Source organism: Haliotis rufescens, unplaced genomic scaffold (genome assembly GCF_023055435.1).
Source record: "Haliotis rufescens isolate VD_foot unplaced genomic scaffold, xgHalRufe1.0.p SCAF_5, whole genome shotgun sequence".
NCBI lineage: Eukaryota > Metazoa > Mollusca > Gastropoda > Lepetellida > Haliotidae > Haliotis > Haliotis rufescens.
Genome location: NW_025964223.1, coordinates 35,540,584 through 35,561,895, shown reverse-complemented (window position 1 = coordinate 35,561,895; position 21,312 = coordinate 35,540,584). Strand labels below are relative to the sequence as shown.

At 38.1% G+C, this 21,312-nt stretch overlaps 1 protein-coding gene across 4 annotated transcripts in view; it reads right to left on the bottom strand.

Moving 5' to 3' along the window:
* The window catches only part of LOC124114718 (unconventional myosin-VI-like), a 163,744-nt gene that overhangs the window by 95,393 nt on the left and 47,039 nt on the right, over positions 1–21,312 (bottom strand). For 3 of the 4 annotated variants that reach the window (XM_046475424.2, XM_046475423.2, XM_046475425.2), the window contains exons 5-11: positions 16,703–16,832; positions 15,650–15,814; positions 13,184–13,281; positions 10,008–10,172; positions 7,163–7,243; positions 5,710–5,893; positions 2,845–2,989 (exon numbers count right to left, since the gene is read on the bottom strand). In XM_046475424.2, the coding sequence (XP_046331380.1) occupies positions 2,845–2,989; positions 5,710–5,893; positions 7,163–7,243; positions 10,008–10,172; positions 13,184–13,281; positions 15,650–15,814; positions 16,703–16,832 (968 nt within the window). The remainder of the gene's footprint in view (positions 1–2,844; positions 2,990–5,709; positions 5,894–7,162; positions 7,244–10,007; positions 10,173–13,183; positions 13,282–15,649; positions 15,815–16,702; positions 16,833–21,312) is intronic. The other variant, XM_046475426.2, reaches the window with a different exon arrangement.

The following is a 21,312-nucleotide window of genomic DNA, read 5'->3' as shown; positions in this document are numbered from 1 at the left end:
GCTGTTGTAGAGGCGTTCACTAAACACAACTCACTTGATGGCAGTGTACGAGTGGTATTCTCAGCTGTTGTAGAGGAGTACACTAAATACAACTCACTTGATGGCAGTGTACGAGTGGTATTCTCAGCTGTTGTAGAGGCGTTCACTAAATACAACTCACTTGATGGCAGTGTACGAGTGGTATTCTCAGCTGTTGTAGAGGCGTTCACTAAATACAACTCACTTGATGGCAGTGTATGAGTGGTATTCTCAGCTGTTGTAGAGGAGTACACTAAATACAACTCACTTGATGGCAGTGTACGAGTGGTATTCTCAGCTGTTGTAGAGGAGTACACTAAACACAACTACTTGATGGCAGTGTATGAGTGGTATTCTCAGCTGTTGTAGAGGAGTACACTAAATACAACTCACTTGATGGCAGTGTACAAGTGGTATTCTCAGCTGTTGTAGAGGAGTACACTAAACACAACTCACTTGATGGCAGTGTATGAGTGGTATTCTCAGCTGTTGTAGAGGAGTACACTAAATACAACTCACTTGATGGCAGTGTATGAGTGGTATTCTCAGCTGTTGTAGAGGAGTACACTAAATACAACTCACTACAACTCACTTGATGGCAGTGTATGAGTGGTATTCTCAGCTGTTGTAGAGGAGTACACTAAATACAACTCACTACAACTCACTTGATGGCAGTGTACGAGTGGTATTCTCAGCTGTTGTAGAGGAGTACACTAAATACAACTCACTTGATGGCAGTGTACGAGTGGTATTCTCAGCTGTTGTAGAGGAGTACACTAAATACAACTCACTACAACTCACTTGATGGCAGTGTACAAGTGGTATTCTCAGCTGTTGTAGAGGAGTACACTAAATACAACTCACCAGATTGCAGTGTATGAGTGGTATTCTCAGCTGTTGTAGAGGCGTTCACTAAACACAACTCACTTGATGGCAGTGTATGAGTGGTATTCTCAGCTGTTGTAGAGGCGTTCACTAAACACAACTCACCAGATTGCAGTGTATGAGTGGTATTCTCAGCTGTTGTAGAGGAGTACACTAAATACAACTCACTTGATGGCAGTGTACGAGTGGTATTCTCAGCTGTTGTAGAGGCGTTCACTAAACACAACTCACTTGATGGCAGTGTATGAGTGGTATTCTCAGCTGTTGTAGAGGAGTACACTAAATACAACTTACTTGATGGCAGTGTGTGAGTGGTATTCTCAGCTGTTGTAGAGGAGTACACTAAATACAACTCACTTGATTGCAGTGTATGAGTGGTATTCTCAGCTGTTGTAGAGGAGTACACTAAATACAACTACTTGATGGCAGTGTATGAGTGGTATTCTCAGCTGTTGTAGAGGAGTACACTAAATACAACTCACTTGATTGCAGTGTATGAGTGGTATTCTCAGCTGTTGTAGAGGAGTACACTAAATACAACTCACTTGATGGCAGTGTATGAGTGGTATTCTCAGCTGTTGTAGAGGAGTACACTAAATACAACTCACTTGATGGCAGTGTATGAGTGGTATTCTCAGCTGTTGTAGAGGAGTACACTAAATACAACTCACTTGATGGCAGTGTATGAGTGGTATTCTCAGCTGTTGTAGAGGCATACACTAAATACATCTCACTTGATGGCAGTGTATGAGTGGTATTCTCAGCTGTTGTAGAGGCATACACTAAATACAACTTACTTGATGGCAGTGTACGAGTGGTATTCTCAGCTGTTGTAGAGGCATACACTAAATACAACTCACTTGATGGCAGTGTATGAGTGGTATTCTCAGCTGTTGTAGAGGCATACACTAAATACAACTTACTTGATGGCAGTGTATGAGTGGTATTCTCAGCTGTTGTAGAGGAGTACACTAAATACAACTCACTTGATGGCAGTGTATGAGTGGTATTCTCAGCTGTTGTAGAGGCATACACTAAATACAACTCACTTGATGGCAGTGTATGAGTGGTATTCTCAGCTGTTGTAGGGGCATACACTAAATACAACTTACTTGATGGCAGTGTACGAGTGGTATTCTCAGCTGTTGTAGAGGCGTTCACTAAACACAACTCACTTGATGGCAGTGTACGAGTGGTATTCTCAGCTGTTGTAGAGGAGTACACTAAATACAACTCACTTGATGGCAGTGTACGAGTGGTATTCTCAGCTGTTGTAGAGGCGTTCACTAAATACAACTCACTTGATGGCAGTGTACGAGTGGTATTCTCAGCTGTTGTAGAGGAGTACACTAAATACAACTCACTTGATGGCAGTGTACGAGTGGTATTCTCAGCTGTTGTAGAGGAGTACACTAAATACAACTCACTACAACTCACTTGATGGCAGTGTACAAGTGGTATTCTCAGCTGTTGTAGAGGAGTACACTAAATACAACTCACCAGATTGCAGTGTATGAGTGGTATTCTCAGCTGTTGTAGAGGCGTTCACTAAACACAACTCACTTGATGGCAGTGTACGAGTGGTATTCTCAGCTGTTGTAGAGGCATACACTAAATACAACTTACTTGATGGCAGTGTACGAGTGGTATTCTCAGCTGTTGTAGAGGCGTTCACTAAACACAACTCACTTGATGGCAGTGTACGAGTGGTATTCTCAGCTGTTGTAGAGGAGTACACTAAATACAACTCACTTGATGGCAGTGTACGAGTGGTATTCTCAGCTGTTGTAGAGGCGTTCACTAAATACAACTCACTTGATGGCAGTGTACGAGTGGTATTCTCAGCTGTTGTAGAGGAGTACACTAAATACAACTCACTTGATGGCAGTGTACGAGTGGTATTCTCAGCTGTTGTAGAGGCATACACTAAATACAACTTACTTGATGGCAGTACCCTTGGTGCCCCCACGGGTTGCCTGCATGACCCGACTGGTCAATGCATCTTTCAGCTCTTCCTTATCTACCTCAAGTAGATGGGCAGCAATCAACAGAGCTTTTTCTGCCAGCTGTGCAACCTTGCATCCACCTGTGAACAATTATTTCATGACACAAACTTTCATCACTCAAACACTTAGTCCCATTGCTGTATATGACCGCAGATAAGCTGAGGTATTAACTTGACCATTGAAATACAAAAGAAAATTATATGACCCGCAGATAAGCCGAACCAGGAAGTGAAAGGCAAAAAACACTGCGAAGTCGGACTGCAAGACATGTGCCAGTACTCGCAGATATTCAATAATATAAGATGAAAAATGTTGTAATTATATTGAAAAAGTCATTATTCTTTTTCTTATAAAGATTTAACAAACCAGTCATCCACTTTCATAATGTGGGAAGCTGTTTCTCTTGTCTTTTTTTAATCTCATAATGATCATTATATGTTGCCATCAACAATGAAGCGCCATTTTGTGAATCGGTATAGAATTATGAACCCATGAGAAAATATATCAGCTAGAGCAAAGACTCGCAGTTTGGATGCAGCATCGTAAGCATGGTGTTTTCGTTTCAAACTCATGATTAGAATGTCAGTCAGTAAAAATATACTAACTTCTTTACCACTATTGTATGTTAATCCAATTGAATTAAATAAACTATGAACACATTGAATGACCATCACTTACTCACAGGCTTCTCCAGTTTATTAAACTAATCTCTCGAAAACAAAGGAATTAAGCCCCTAATCCCAACACGAACGCTAGGCACCCACAACCTGAAAGTGTATGTGTAAACAACATAACAATACCAATCGGCCCATTATTATCAGTGCTCATTTCTTTGTGTACCGTGTTACTTTTTAAACAACAGGAAGCAATCACAGTGGTCACCGTTTGTGACGTCACAGGAAACAGCTGATTACATGTTTTTGCATATGGCGAACGGAATAGCTCGCCGTTACAGTTGTTTATTTGCCTCTTTCAATAAAGGTAGACACTTGTTCACTATCAATTTATGAACTTTGCAAAACATACGTAATAGCTTTTGGCGATTTCATCTGTGGATTATATGTTATAGCTGTGGATTACATATATTGTTACATGTAAAGATTGTGGGGTTTATGAAGAACGATATACTTTGAACATTCAATTGAAAACTTATTATCGGAAGTAGTAACATGCATAACTGTTTTTTAATAATGACAACATTGGTGTATAATAATAACTTTATTGATGATTTATAACAATAATGGCTCTAGTCGTGGCAACTTCCAAACTTTCGGGAAGTTGTAATCTATCGGAATCATTCAGGCGATGTTCACGATCTGAAAAATACTACAGTGATCGCTCGCTATTGCACTCTTCGATAAAGCGCTACCTCGGTTACTACGTGCGGTAACGCATGGCTCCCAAAATTTATGTACACTTTTATTACTGAGAGTTTTACACAGACGTAATTGTATTGTTGTTCGTTGTTCATTTGCACATAACACTTCTCATTGCATAATCAACCGTTTATCGCTGAATGGAGTTCTAATAATCCGTTTGAAAACATCCGCAGCAAGTCCCGGAAATACGATTGTTCAACTAGTTAACTTTTCACACTATACATCCTTTGATCTTAGAAGCGCATGCACGCAATAAAAGAGAACCACAAGCGAAGTTTATATTCTTAATTAGTGGGCAATCCAATTTAAGGCGACACTGTCACACACATGTAGTTGCTGTCACAACACGGCGGTCATTCATTTCGTAATCGCGCTTTCGTAACATTGCCTGCATTTTCCCCGTAGTTATAACAAGCGATTTCATTGGAATAAAATTTGTTTCTAATGACGCTTTCTTGCCGAAATCCGCTACAAGTTTCGTGATTGGTCAATTTTGAGCACGTGACCTCAGGCAGCCAATCAAATTATAGCTGTGATACCAAGCTCGTGTTTGATAAATTTCAGAAGTTAGCGAAAGATTTTTTGTTAAATCGTGTTATTCTGAACGTTTTAAGCAGGAAATCACGATATATATTAAAAATATGGAACTTCGCGAATGTATCGTGCTAGGTTACGAGCTGTGACAAAGATTTTTCATGCATATATTTTTGCATTAAACGTTGTGTCCGAGCCGAGAATTCAAGGCGACGAAAGCCGAGATGTCATTTGACTTACATTACACGCGATCGCACGAAACGATGGAAATAATAACTTAGATGTAAGTTTGATTACTTTTAGATATATTTTTGTTGATTTTATTTATCACTTTGTATAATATATTTAAAGATTTGCTTAAAATAGTCTTTATTTTGCTCTTTGACATGTTCGATGCGGACCCGTTGTCAAAATGTGTGTCCGAGAATTTTATTTTCAATAACATCGCGGGAAATAGTGAATAATTTTTTAATTTATTGATAAAAAATGATAAATTAGAATGGAATACGTATTTCAGACATTGTGAAATGTGACAGATTTAATAAATGAATGATATTACAGGTAGATCTAGGTCCATAAAAATATATACTATTTTGACGTGACGTGAGATAAACACATATTGATGATTTAAGATTTGCCGAGCGCGCTCCCCCGCCTCGGCCTCGGTTAAACGGCTCATCGTCTATAACGCCCACCAATTATTTGGACCCCATTGGTAGCGTTGTAGCGAGGGACCACTGTATCATGAAAGTGTATCCCGTGGATAAGCCAACCCCTTTCTACCTTATCTTTTTTCTGGTCCTCAAAATTCGGCTTATCTGCGGACATATACGGTAGGTACCAAAACTCATAAAGCATGTGTGTTGGTGAGAGATGAATGCTCATACCTTTGGTATCCTCCAGGTTTTCTTCAAAGGTGATATTGCCTAGGTGGAGCACCGCAGCCACTAGACGGAAGATGTTATTCTTGTCAGCATCTGTGATTCCCATCTTTGTCATGGCCTCCGAGCACACAGTGAAGTCACGGACATCATCCAGGATAGGGTCATTGAGACTGCCAAGTTTCAGGTACTACATACAAAAATCATAATGAGAGTCATCAAATATATACTCAACCTCCAATGAAAGTTCATTTGTGGGTTGAGCAATTTGGAATGTTCAAATTGGATCAAACTCTGAATATTAAAACCGCACAATATTTCAAAAGCCAAACAGAACAGTCTACCAGAAATGTACCATTTACTGTCTGGGAATAGTTTCCTCATTTATGTATGATTGATATATTTCCTAGATAAGAATGAAAGCTGTCACAAAACTACAGATTGCCAGGTTTTACATCTTAATGTTGATGATGCTTACCCTGAGTTAGTCTGATTTTACATTGCTCTGAACATTATGTCAGTTATTTTATGACAAGGCAGTGTAATGTGTGAGAAATGCCCCAAGTGATGCAGTTTAGACATTTACCAGTTGGTAAAGCCTACGAACACAGTACTGTGCTGACAAATCAGGAACTATTATCAGTTTGGAACCAAGAAGATTGGAAATAAAATATCCAACAGTTTCTGGCATGACAAAGGAATGCAACTCTGCACACCAAAACCCTTTACAGCTATAAATATCAAGATGAAAACTGAAAGTGCACATAGATACCCAAGTTTTTGTTACAAAGTAGGGAGAAGTTTGTGACCTTTGTAAACAAGACAAATTCAGTCAGTGTAGGTTATTTATGAACAGTTGTTCGAAGTTTTGCATTGGTAGGTCAACTTCAGACAGTATTGTGACATCTAGATAGATACAGTCGAAGGGAATTGAACAAAAGGACAATCCATCAGTGAAAGTGTGATTCTCTGAACAAATGACAAAAACATAATGATGCATAAGGAAATTAGTTGACATTTCAAATTGTAAATAACTGTAAAACCAAAGGATGGGCATATATGAAAGTTACACAATCAAATCATTTGACATATCATAATGTCATCCCAAAAGCTATATCAAAGCTGTTGGCTTTTAATGTCATATACCAGAATAAAAAAACATATTCCTCAACCAAAGCAAAGCTGATTACTGAATTACCAAAGTAAGCACATTTCTACTTAACTGTCATTTTTTTGCTCACAATACATCCAACAGACAACATGGTAACAACTGAGACACACATGCTGGGGACATAACACTGATAACTAGGCAGGGGACACAAAGTTCACTTGGGACAGAATGTGGTAGGAAACATACAGTGGCAGCCACGGAATTGGTCAAATGACTTCCAGGATGTGAATGTAATATTTTTTACATTGTCACATATCTCCAGGTAATCAACACACCTGGACCTCTTACCTGTTGACTTTTCCGATTTGCATTCATGGCCTTGTCAGATTGCCGGGTAGCAAAGTACTGCGAGCAGCCATTCTTCAAATACTACACGGTGGAGAGAACAACACTGAAGCAATATCTGCATGCTGAACTATGTGTGCTGTTTCAACTACCTGGACACGACACATGGAGCACACACATTTATACCTGCCCACTTCAACTTGCTGAAGGAAGTGTTAGTTATCTCAACATGTGTACTTGTACTGACTCTGTTGCAGAGAAACACTACAAAAACCTCACATTGACAAAATTTGGATTGGAGTTTTACAAAATGTATACTGGATACAGGCCAAATACTACAGTGCCGGTGTTCTTCGGGTGCCTAGGAGTCATTATCAGACAGCCAAGAACTCATGCACTAGTTTCATTGTCAACACCAGCTTGACTGGTTTCTGCCTTGCTTTATTGTGTTCATTATGAGCACAAAACATACTGTCTGCATAATATCATCAAATTACTGTTAAGGGGTAAATTTCAAGCCAAACATAACCCCCAATCTTTGATTTTACATATCAGGATAAATGTGTGCATCATTCCAGTTCCTGTAGTGGTTCAAGTGATTGAATACATCAGTAGGGATACTATTACAAGTACAATTCATGCATGACTTTTACATTGTAACTGTGAATTACAGCAAGCAAACAGCTAGTGTACAAAACCATGGAAACAGCATGCACAGGGATCAAGGCAGTAACTGCATCCTTCGCGACAGTGTTCATCTCAAATGAAATGACTTATTTGATATCATAATACATTTGATCTACACAAAACATCAAAGAATAATTATGATAACCAACAAACAGAACAAAATTATCCTGCAGAAGTTAAACAGTTCACCAATAAGAGAATTAATCATTAAGAAGGAAGGAACTTATCCATGCTTGTACACATTTATAAAACAAAGTAGCATAGGGCAACATTTGAAGTGCGTAATAATTTGTTCCCAAGAAAGGGTACAGAGTTGAAAATGTGGATATTTGTATTGATCATTTATGATAAGAAATTTCAATATATTTACAGGCAATACTGATGTGATACTTTCGGCCTACTGTTGCTGTGTGTTGACTCTGTGTGAATGTTGTTTTATATGGCAGTTACCAATATGTCACCTCTATTATGGTGGCTGCCTTAGCAATGAATTTATTTTGACTCCACAGATTTCTAAGCAAGGTTGGCAATTAGCATGATTAGGTGCCTACATATAAAAATTTGTTCATGATAGGACAATCAACAATAGGTATTATAAACGGTGAAAAAGGAGAAGTAATAATCCTTACAATTTATTGTGGTCTAATGATTCTATACTTCAATATCTGTGTTTTTTAGTTTTTGATATTAAAATCCTTTTGTCATTTTGATTCTGAGGTATAACCATTAATGACTACTTTTTGGACTCTATTTTCTAAGTAGCTTTCAAACCATTTCGAAAGATCACCTTGGATACCGTAAGCATTGAGTTTATGAATAATTCTTTTGTGCCATACTCTATCAAAGGCTTTGCTGACATCACAAAAAACAGCTCTGATTTCTTTACCTTCGTCTAATGCCCTAGCAATAAAATTTATATAGGTAAGTGAGTTGATAAGATGTGGAATCGCCAGGCACGAATCCCAACTGTAAAGTTGTCAACAATTCATTTTCTCTGAAAAAGTTAAACACATATTTGAATATACACTTTTCAAATATTTTGGCTAAGCAACATGTGAGAGCTACAGGTCTATAGTTTGAGCATTCATGTACATCGCCTTTTTTGTGAATTGGTGTTACTGATGCTTGTTTCCAAACTGACGGGAAGGTTTTGTTTTTGAGCGACAAGTTAAATAATTTTGTCAGGATCAGAGCTAGACGAGTCGCTGTTAATTTAGGTAACTTGTTACCTATACCATCTGGCCCTGTTGCCTTAGTTGTATCTACAGAAAGAAGAATATCTCGAACTTCTTCTAGATTTAAATTCACAGATAATAATGGATCGTCGTTTCTGATCTAACCAACATCAACTTATATTTAATTTTGAACTCTTTTCTTTCAGATTCAAAGCATTACAGTTCAGTTACTTACATAGCATGTCACTCAAGTTTCAGAAACACCTGTATAGTGCAGTAAAACCAAAAACTCCTGATGTCTCAAACTAACTTCCAGTCAGATAATACCACTTCCATTTTGGGTAAAACAAATGTCTGATTCACTACAACCTCAGAACAAACAGATGCATGCCATTCACTTGGGACCTTCAAGCACAGCCACAAGCTGACAAAATATCTTAAATTGAAAGCATCAGTGGTGTTGCAAATGTAAAGTTGAAAAATCACTCAAAGTGTGAATGACCTTGACATTTAATACAATGAATTGATACATAACAGGTATTGATTTAGTTATAAATAGTTTATCTTAACTCTCTAACACTTTTTTTTCTCATAAATTAAACAAAAACTACACAGGTTTGCACCAATCATACTGTGACCTTGACCAATACAGAGGTTACCCTGGAGACAATCTATTTCAAAGGAACTATCACCACTTATCTGATTGGATCACTGAGTACACATACAGTAACAAATCAATCAGGTATTTTAACAACTAACAAGCTATACTGGGCAGTCATGTGAACCATAATGTTTCAAGCAAATAGCCCTGGTGACAATTGAGTATGTCAACAAAAAACATGTAATGATGCTCTTTCTTAATTCAATAACTGTTTAACTGACACCAGAAAAAAGCAATTTATCAGCTCCAAATAAGCAACTCCAAGCTCTCTGGCATTTTCTGATGATCTAAATACAACACAAAACACCAAGGCACCCTACACTACCTGGAACTGATCTGGTGGGGCCAACTGTAGCTCTTCTTTCATTTTGTCAGGAGCACCAGCACACAAGCGGTAGAAGATGTGGTAGTTTCTCTCTTCCTTGCTCTGTGTGCAGATTCGTGATTTTTCTAGCAGGTAGTGGGAGATGTAGCCACCACACACAGCTGACTGAAACAGCAAGCATCATCACTGCTAAGTCCACACCATATTGGCTATCTTCAGGGATAATATCAATACAATACTCATAACTAATCAGGAATCAAAATTTCCTCGTTATCTGAATAATCACAATTAGATGTAACTACCGAAACCGAGTCTGTTGACGTATAGATGTATACAGCTTCAGGACACATTCACGTCAGATAGGCCAAAGTGATTCAGTACTTTGAAATATGACATCATGGACTCAAATCATCATTTGAAAATGCTATAAATTCCAAGCTATTGGAAAGTTTGCCAAAAATAGCACAAGTTTCCAGTAGGAAGAAATGGAGTTATACTAATCCTTGTCATATTACGGAAGAAAGAAAAATGGGCATCTGGATGGAATCATATACAGTGTTCCCTCATTATTGCACCCTTCAATATAGCGCTAACTCGGTTATAGCGTGCGGTAAAGCATTGCTCCCAAAATTAACTAACATTTTCAATAAATTAAAGTTTTCCAATGACGCGATGTTTTCCCCCATCTCAGAAAACATTATCATTATTTATGTATGTAAACAAAGATGTGAATTAATTGAATTAAGAAAAATGGGCGTGTGTAAATAAATGAATCGTAACTTGAAATATGTTCTTATGTTATTACTTCATACTTGGAGACAGAAAATATACCGGTCATCATGGATACAGAAGATATACCAGTCATCATGGATACAGAAGATATCCCGGTCATCATGGATACAGAAGATATGCTGATCATCATGGATACAGAAGATATTCCAGTCATCATGGATACAGAAGATACACCAGTCATCATGGATACAGAAGATATCCCGGTCATCATGGATACAGAAGATATACCAGTCATCATGGATACAGAAGATATTCCAGTCATCATGGATACAGCAAATACACCAGTCATCATGGATACAGAAGATATACCAGTTATCATGGATACAGAAGATAAACCAGTCATCATGGATACAGAAGATAGACCAGTCATCATGGATACAGAAGATATACCAGTCATCATGGATACAGAAGATAGACCAGTCATCATGGATACAGAAGATATACCAGTCATCATGGATACAGAAGATATACAGGTCATCATGGATACAGAAGGATATTCCAGTCATCATGGATACAGAAGATATTCCAGTCATTTTGGATACAGAAGATACACTGATCATCGTGGATACAGAAGATATACCGGTCATCATGGATACAGAAGATATACCAGTCATTTTGCATACAGAAGATATCCCGGTCATCATGGATACAGAAGATATACCAGTCATCATGGATACAGAAGATATTCCAGTCATTTTGGATACAGAAGATATACCAGTCATCATGGATACAGAAGATATACCGGTCATCATGGATACAGAAGTTATATTGATCATCATGGATACAGAAGATATACCAGTCATCATGGATACAGAAGATATACCAGTCATTATGGATACAGAAGATATACAAGTCAACATGGATACAGAAGATATACCAGTCATCATGGATACAGAAGATATACTGATCATCATGGATACAGAAGATATACTGATCATCGTGGATACAGAAGATATACTGATCATCATGGATAGAGAAGATATACCGGTCATCATGGATACAGAAGATATACTGATCATCATGGATACAGAAGATATACTGATCATCGTGGATACAGAAGATATACTGATCATCATGGATACAGAAGATATACCGGTCATCATGGATACATAAGATATACTGATCATCGTGGATACAGAAGATATACCGGTCATCATGGATACAGAAGAGATACCGGTCATCATGGATACAGAAGAGATACCGGTCATCATGGATACAGAAGATAGACCAGTCATCATGGATACAGAAGAGATACCGGTCATCATGGACACAGAAGATATACTGATCTCATCATGGATACAGAAGATATACTGATCATCGTGGATACAGAAGATAGACCAGTCATCATGGATACAGAAGATATACCGGTCATCATGGATACAGAATATATATTGGTCATCATGGATACAGAAGATATACTGATCATCATGCATACAGAAGGTATACCAGTCATCATGGATACAGAAGATATACCGGTCATCATGGATACAGAAGATATACTGATCATCGTGGATACAGAAAATATACCGGTCATCATGGATACAGAAGATATACCGGTCATCATGGATACAAAATATATATTGGTCATCATGGATACAGAAGATATACTGATCATCATGCATACAGAAGGTATACCGGTCATCATGGATACAGAAGATATACCGGTCATCATGGATACAGAATATATATTGGTCATCATGGATACAGAAGATATACTGATCATCATGCATACAGAAGGTATACAAGTCATCATGGATACAGAAGATATACCGGTCATCATGGATACAGAACATATACTGATCATCGTGGATACAGAAAATATACCGGTCATCATGGATACAGAAGATATACCAGTCATCGTGGATACAGAATATATATTGGTCATCATGGATACAGAAGATATACCGGTCATCATGGATACAGAATATATATTGGTCATCATGGATACAGAAGATATACTGATCATCATGCATACAGAAGGTATACCAGTCATCATGGATACAGAATATATATCAGTCATCATGGATACATAAGACATACCGGTCATCGTGCATACAGAAGGTATACCAGTCATCATGGATACAGAAGATATACCAGTCATCATGGATACATAAGACATACCGGTCATCATGGATACAGAAGATATACTGATCATCGTGCATACAGAAGGTATACCAGTCATCATGGATACAGAAGATATACCGGTCATCGTGGATACAGAAAATATACCGGTCATCATGGATACAGAAGATATACCGGTCATCATGGATACATAAGACATACCGGTCATCATGGATACAGAAGATATATTAGTCATTTTGGATACAGAAGATATACCAGTCATATAGCTGTAACCATTGACATATACCATAAACAACCCTTACCTTTGCATCAAAATGGATTTCTACAAATTTGCCAAATCTACTACTGTTGTTGTTTCTGACCGTCTTGGCATTACCAAAGGCTTCTAGGAGTGGGTTGGCTGTGGAGAGAGGAGGACAGATATTATCAGCACATTATAATTTAGGTTTCATATAAAAATATTCACATTAGAAAAGGTTATAGTGTCAAAGGAGACAGGTCCATATGACATAGAATTATATTTCTGGTAAAAACAAAGGAGACAGGCCATTAGGACATAGCATTATATTACTGGTATACATAGGAGACAGGCCATTAGGACATAGCATTATATTACTGGTATATACAAAGGAGACAGGCCCATAGGACATTGCATTATATTGCCAGTATATACAAAGGAGACAGGCCATTAGGACATCACATATTATTACTGGTATATACAAAGGAGATAGGCCCATAGGACATTGCATTATATTGCCGGTATATACATTTCATTTTACAAATTACATACAGAGGGACAAGTAGAACTTGAAAGCATGAATTATTATTCTTTTTTTTACATTTATATGGCACTTGGACATCTGGTATTCATTTGCATAATTAGAGTTATAAAACATTCTAAGGCTGGATTATCATAAAGCCGAGGGTGCATATATGCAAAAGTAAGGGAAGTTTTATCTCATCTAAAATAACGGGAAAGAATAGTCTTGCCATGATTAAACAGAAATAGCCTCCCTGGATCACAGCTCACCTGATACATATAAATTCATTATAATACATCCATGTTCCCATGCAACTGCTAGTTTGTGGTAAAAGTAGTAACAACGTGTGGACCAGATGCTTGGGGAAGGAAGTAAAATGTTCCAAGATAATGAGATTATTACATCTGAGCAAAACACAGCTGCAAGAAACAAGTAGCTTTTTATTGTGTATTTGGTTGTTGTTTAACACCACACAGCAATATTCCAGCAGATGGCAGTCTGTAAATAATCGAGTCAATTACGCAATTGGGATACAATGACACACATCAACGAAGTCAGCAAGCCTGACCTACCGATCCCCTTAGTTACCTCTTACGACAAGCATAGTCGCCTCTTACTGCAAGCATAGGTTGCCAAAGACCTATTCTAACCCAGATCTTCACAGGTTAAGCAGCTTATTTATGGCTGTAGCATGGAATACAGAATTCCTGGAAGCAGTCTCTTAAAATAGATGGTTATGCTCATATCATATGCAATTAGGACTGTGATAGGTGTTTGAGTACCTGATGTACACGTCTGAGTACCCGAGAAAGGGAGATAACTCTTAATGAACCTTGACAAGAACAGATAACTCTCATTAGCTGTATATGTGGCCATATTAACTGATGCCATGTCTCAAAACTTTCATATACTTTTAATGAACAAGGATATGTTATTTCATACTCAAAGATGAGTTAAAGACATAAACATTTTTATGTTAACCATGCATTTACTTCTGTGTCTCAGTTTCTAAAACTACAGTAAATACAACATTTCCCCTCAACAGCCAAGGAAGTAATATCAAGTCATATTAGAACCTGGTGGATTTTCATGACACTCCATCATGACAGACAATTGATAAACAGGCCATGACAAAGTGCACTAACACTTGGCATTGACAATCTTGTGTTCAAGACATCATACAAAATGTGCGAGTGCCACAATTAATGTTAGTGTGATTATTTGAGTAAATGCCTTTATACAGATGGATGAAAGAAGGAAGATAGATGCTTCAGAAAGAAGTTAGTTGTAGTAAGCTATCCTGTATGGAGATGTACATTTACTGCAAAAATATTAACACTCATATACATACACAAATATTTAACATTATATCTGTTTTTATAATTTCATGCTGTCTTCATATGAAAATGACATCACATTTTGAAAACACTTAATTTTCACATATTTCTATGAAGTTTTTAATTATGAAGGATGTTAATGTTAAGACAAATAGTATAATGTATTAAATATAATAAAGTTCCATTCATATGACTAGATTGACATTTACTAAATGAGCAGATTTAACTTAATACCAACAAATTATTGTTTAAAAATAACTATAGGAGAAAAAATATCAAATAACTCCCATTTAATCATTAGAGATTAAAGGTTTTTTTCCGTATCCATGTGATAAAAATGAATACCTCAACTGAATGTTTCTATTGAATAGTGGTGTTAGTGAAAGTAATGGAGAGGACTTCATGCATTGACCAGATCCTAGGAACATGCATCCCTGCCGTGTGAGATCTATAGCATATTCTTAAACCATCCAAATGGGAAACATGCTACACAATGCTGACACGAAGGACATATCCTCGCAGTATATCTGACCCAAGTTAGTGGACAGTTAAGGCTGCACACAGATACAAACAGACAGGACTCTGTGAACATGCATCCTCGTAGTGCAGCAACTTCAGCATGTTGCTCCTCCCATGGACTACCACTGATGTCATGCTACCAATTGCTTACACTCGAGGATTCTCTGTTCAATGGGTCCAGCCTTGGTTCCCCAACACTCTGTAAGGTATTTCAGGATATATTTGGTTGACTCAGTCTTCCCTGCGCCAGACTCTCCACTCACGATTACTGACTGACTTAGCTTCAAAACCTTCATGTCACGGTAGGACTTGTCAGCTGAAAGCACACAACAGTAAAACAACCCAAAAGTAATTTCAACATTTCAACCAATATATTGCTGCCTGCACATACAAGTATATATCAAATCATCCACACACTCCATTTCACTGTGGTATTAGCATGATTAGGAGAATTCAAGAGATTGATTGAAAGTATCTCTCAGATCGGCATATGTAAAATACATCCATAAACTAGCTAAAACAGAAGCATTCCCCATCCTCAAAGCTTCTACAGTCTTAAAATACATCCATAAACTAGCTAAAACAGAAGCATTCCTCATCCCCAAAGGTTCTACAGTCTAAAAATACATCCATAAACTAGCTAAAACAGAAGCATTCCCCATCCCCAAAGCTTCTATAGTCTTAAAATACATCCATGAACTAGCTAAAACAGAAGCATTCACCATCCCCAAAGCTTCTATAGTCTTAAAATACATCCATGAACTAGCTAAAACAGAAGCATTCCCCATCCTCAGAGCTTCTACAGTCTTAAAATACATCCATAAACTAGCTAAAACAGAAGCATTCCCCATCCTCAAAGATTCTACGGTCTTAAAATACATCAATGCAGTCCAAAATAACTGTGCATGATATGTACAAAAGGAATTCCCTAGAGATAGTTGGAAGAAGTTCATGGATGAATAATCTCTGATTTTGATAATCTTTGTGTAGTAGTCATAAGAAAAATCAATGGGCCGCGGTCTAATTCCAACAAAACTTTGAATCAGTCCCATATCACAAATGCATCCATTGTGTACATCAATATTACCAGTCAATACACTATGGTAAATTTGTTACATAACATTTCTAGAACTATAAACCTAAAATATAGCTGGTGTCAACAGCTGGGAATTAGTTTCATGGTTGAAACTACAACATGACTCACCAATGGCATATACGTGAGGAGGCAGCACTCCAAGGGACTTCCCAGTGTAGGACTTTATGGTCTGTGATGTGTACAAGTCTGGTATCTCATAATATGGGTTGATGGCAATTAAAATGTTGGCTGTGTAGGTCTGTAAAAAAGCAGCACCACCATTACATCAAAATAATACTCCTTTGTTCATCTACACATGCTTTCATCCTGTGGTGACAAATGACTTTAAAAAATACTTCACTGAAAGGCAAATGAATAAATATATAGTGAATAGGATTAACTGTTTGATTTGCATTCTAGAAGTTGCCAAATAATTAAGAAAAACGAAAAACCTGGTTGATGTCACTCTAGCTTGATAACTGTGTAAGAATCTACATCAAAACGGCACTATACACAATAAGCCAGTAGTTGTTGTCCATAAAGTTCTACATTTTTCTTAATGAATAGGATTAAGTTGTATATCATATGTAATATCTTAAATTCATACCAGGTTGAAAATAACCAACATCAGACAACTAATAATAATTATTTTGTAAATCATACAATCACACACCGTTTATGTGTGAGGATGAATATCATTCAAGATCAACCCAAACTAAACCTATGTCGTGTATAAACCTTCCACCACAAATTAATTTCTATTCATGACAATAACATTTATGGAATCTAACTACCACCCTTCTAAATTCAGAGAGAGATTTTTTTTCCTCAAATAGATTTGGAAATTTTAGTACGAATTTTATATTCATACACTTATCCTATCTCACAATATGCATATTGTCTTTCTTCTTCGATCCAATGTGGAAACATGCTTGAACTTTGTTTTTCAGCTTCTAAAACAAAAATATTTGCTCAAACACACCCCAGTCTTCTGCTGATGTAACTGGTGCAAAAGGGTCGCTGCCTAGACGGGACCCACAGATGACTGTAGCTTGCTCAGAACTAGAAGTCTGTGGGATAGTTGCGAGACCCGAATGTTGGAAGATCGCTTTGGAGTCCGACTGAATGAAAGAATCGACCTGCTGCTGGTCTCGGTAATCTCAATTCATAGGTAAGATTGGAGCACACGATTCTGGAGGGATCGAACTGGGAGGGATCCGACTGTTGATTTTCACATTTATAAAACTCCTAAATAGCAAAAGGCACCAGTTCGGTATGTGTCTGGTAAACATGCAAAGTTTTGTAAGAAATTATTTAATGGTTTTTGAGTTACGCTCCGGAAACGAACACCACCCTTATAGAACAAGTACAACTTGTTGCCATGGAAACGTAAAAAATAAAAAATTATAAAATTCCTAAATAGCAAAAGGCACCAGTTCAGTAGACATGCAAAGTTTTGTAAGAAAGTATTTCATGGTTTTTGAATTACGCTCCAGACCCTTATAAAACCTAACTCCATGCAGTTTCGTAGAGAATTATTTAATGGTTTCTGAGTTATGCTCCGGAAACAATTTCGGAACGCACACACACACGCACACACACACGCACATACACATGCACACATGGACGGAACCTATTTCTAAATCCCCCGCCAACTTTGTTGGGGCGGGGGATAATTATCCCACACCTGTGGACAATTTGCTTAAGTATCAAACCTTGGTTAGTCCCAATAGTTTAATTCCTACGTTGATGTTACTATCCTGGTTATAGTAAGAACTTCCTGAGGGTGAGGGAGCTGATCCGGACCTTGAATCATGAGGGTCCACCGATCATTGTCGTTCTGAGGAGCGCAGAACATAGGAGCAATGTGATCGATCATCTAGTAGGAGAACAAGAACAGCCGCCTGAACATGATCACCTAATCATTGGATGCTGATTGTTGATCCCTCGATTTCTTGTGAGTGTCTTGTCTGCTTGTCAGAGCACTGGCAACCGCACAGCCGCCCCTCACATGGAAGAGTTGCAAGAGCGGAATGTGCTGGGGCCAAGCACAGGATCTTGAACAAAGTAGCATGTTAGATTGTATGACTGGGAACATTAATGATAGTGTTCAACGAGCTTGAGAGCAGAGAAGTCTCAGAATGACCGAATGTCATCCTGGGTGGAGATTGATGAGAGGTGGAGACAGTCATCGGTAGCCGATAGGGTGGGCTCTTCCAATACGTTTGTAGAATTCTTAGAAGGCTTCTAAGAATCTTTTGATTTCGATTGACAGTCCAACAATTGTCTACAACATCATTGGATGAGAAGCAAAAAGCCCACCTTAGGCAGTGAATTGCATTCTGCATGGCGTGAGTCAAGCATACACCGTCTTATTCCATAGACAAACTCCAAACGACAATGATACATTCTCTAGATTTTGTCAAACACATCCACACACAGTGGCAATGAAAAAGGGAAGAGTTGGTAGAGAGTTGCACATGGTCAAAGCGTGGAAGGTTTCTGTGCTCGAGAACACGAAATTGACCCAGTTGTTGGTCATAACCATAGAAATGCTGGGGTGTGTTTGGGCAAATGTTTTTGTTTTAGGAACTGAAAACAGATTTCAAGCATGTTTCCACATATGATCAAAGAAGAAAGATGATATGCATAGTGTGAGATAGGATAAGTTTAAAAATCTGGGTTTTTTTACATTTAGGCAATCTATCATTTTTATAATAGATTCTAATGGCAAGGGGGAAAAAGGTTTATTTAGATGCACATGGTTTGCAACCCGCCATCAAGCCTGATGGTAGAGTGGGAAGGAAGACATCAGTATTACACAAGAGGGCCCTTGGGTAATGCAGGAAAAGCAAATGAGTGAGTGAGTATGGTTTTATGCCACTTTTAGCAATATTCCAGCAATATCACGGTGGGGGACACCATTGTACCCATGTCGGGAATCGAACCCGGGTCTGCGGCGTGACGAGCGAATGCTTAACACCACTAGGCTACCCGACCGCCCGAAAAGCAAATGAAATAGACATGACACTCTGGTTACGAAATATTCTTATCTTATCCTGCTCTTATTCCACTTTATCTGATGGTATGTGATAGTGCACACCTTCAGTCCAGTGCTAGTACAACTACCGGTAACTTCCTTGCACAAAATAGCATGTTCACTGATAGATCATAATACTGCATGGGATGTTGAAAGGAGGATTTCTGTTTATGCAAGGATCGCATATATACTACTGGAAAAAAGTAGCTGTGCTTCAATAAAAATAAATTAACTCTGAAATTAAATAATGCATCTTTCATTACATATTCATGAAGACATCTCCTTGACTTTAAAATCGTGATTTAGCATTTGCATGTTAACGCAATTATCCAGTGATTTGGATGTATACGTGTGTATACGTATACGCATGATACTCATACACATGGTTTTGAATGTGAACACAAAATGGTTGTTTACCTATCAAGTGCTCATAAAACCCTATTGTTTGACCTTCAATAACTTTAATGCAATGCCATGGCTTGTTGAAAACCAACGTCTATGGGCAGCAGGGAACACCCATGACTTGCCGTGGGCTGGTCATCACGTCACATCAATAAATAACCATATTTGATTGGTACATCTATGGAATTGATATCAAACTGCCACATTAATAGCTCAGATAATTCTTTGTTTGAGAGCAATTAATGGCAGAACTGTACCCAACAGGTTTATGGAGCACAACATCCGGTCCCTGATCCAGATCACAACATCCAGATCTGGTCCAGCAATCTACCCAAATTTGCTTCCATGTCACCACAAGGCACACCTAGCTTGGTGTAGAGGGCACCTGGGCTTCAAAAGACAAGACTGGGATGGTATACTGTTTACAGATGAGTCCAGGTCTCATCTGGACAGCTCTGCTGCTCGCACAAGGGTCTACAGGCATCGTCAAGAAGGTTTTAGAATCAGTATAAGTTTTTGGAGGTGTACGTAATGGGTTGGGCGATATCACAACTAATGGGAGAACACAACTCATCATTGTTAATGGCAATCTGAATGGCATACACTACCGGGATGACACTACCATTGTGCAAATGGAGGGACTTAACATAACGTTGCAGCATGATAATGACCGCCCACATGTTCCATGTGTTGTAACAGACCTCTTGAGGTATAACACTCTTGTACTGCTATGGCCAGCTGTTTCTACAGATTTCTCCCCCATAGAACATGTCTGGTATGAGATGGAAAGATGCCTAAAAGAGGACTAGCCAGTAACGATATCTCAGTTAGGCAAACTGACATTTGGAATAACATCCTCAAGGCTGTTTTTAATCATCTTGTGTCTTTAATGTGCCACCACTGCCTCGCCTGTATCAACACAAAAGGTGGTTACACCTGATATTGATATTGCATATTGAGTTGTTACGCTGCCCCTCTTTTAAGGCATGCCGCTCTGTGTCCTATTAATAGGTGTGGATTTTGTCAATGGATTTGTTATGATAAAACATTCATTGGACAAAAGATCAAACATTATGTTACTATTTTCAATAACATAACAATTACACCACTTCATATCAAGTAGTTACTTTTCCCTTGCTAGCATACATAAATGAATCATGTCAGTAATTAGAATGAATCTGAAAATCAAAATTGTTCTGATTGATTTAATGTTTTTCATTCTAGTCTTGAGACTACGTGGAAAGGCAGATATGGTCCTGATAACACTTGAAGGATTAAAAGCTTGAAATCTCTAAAC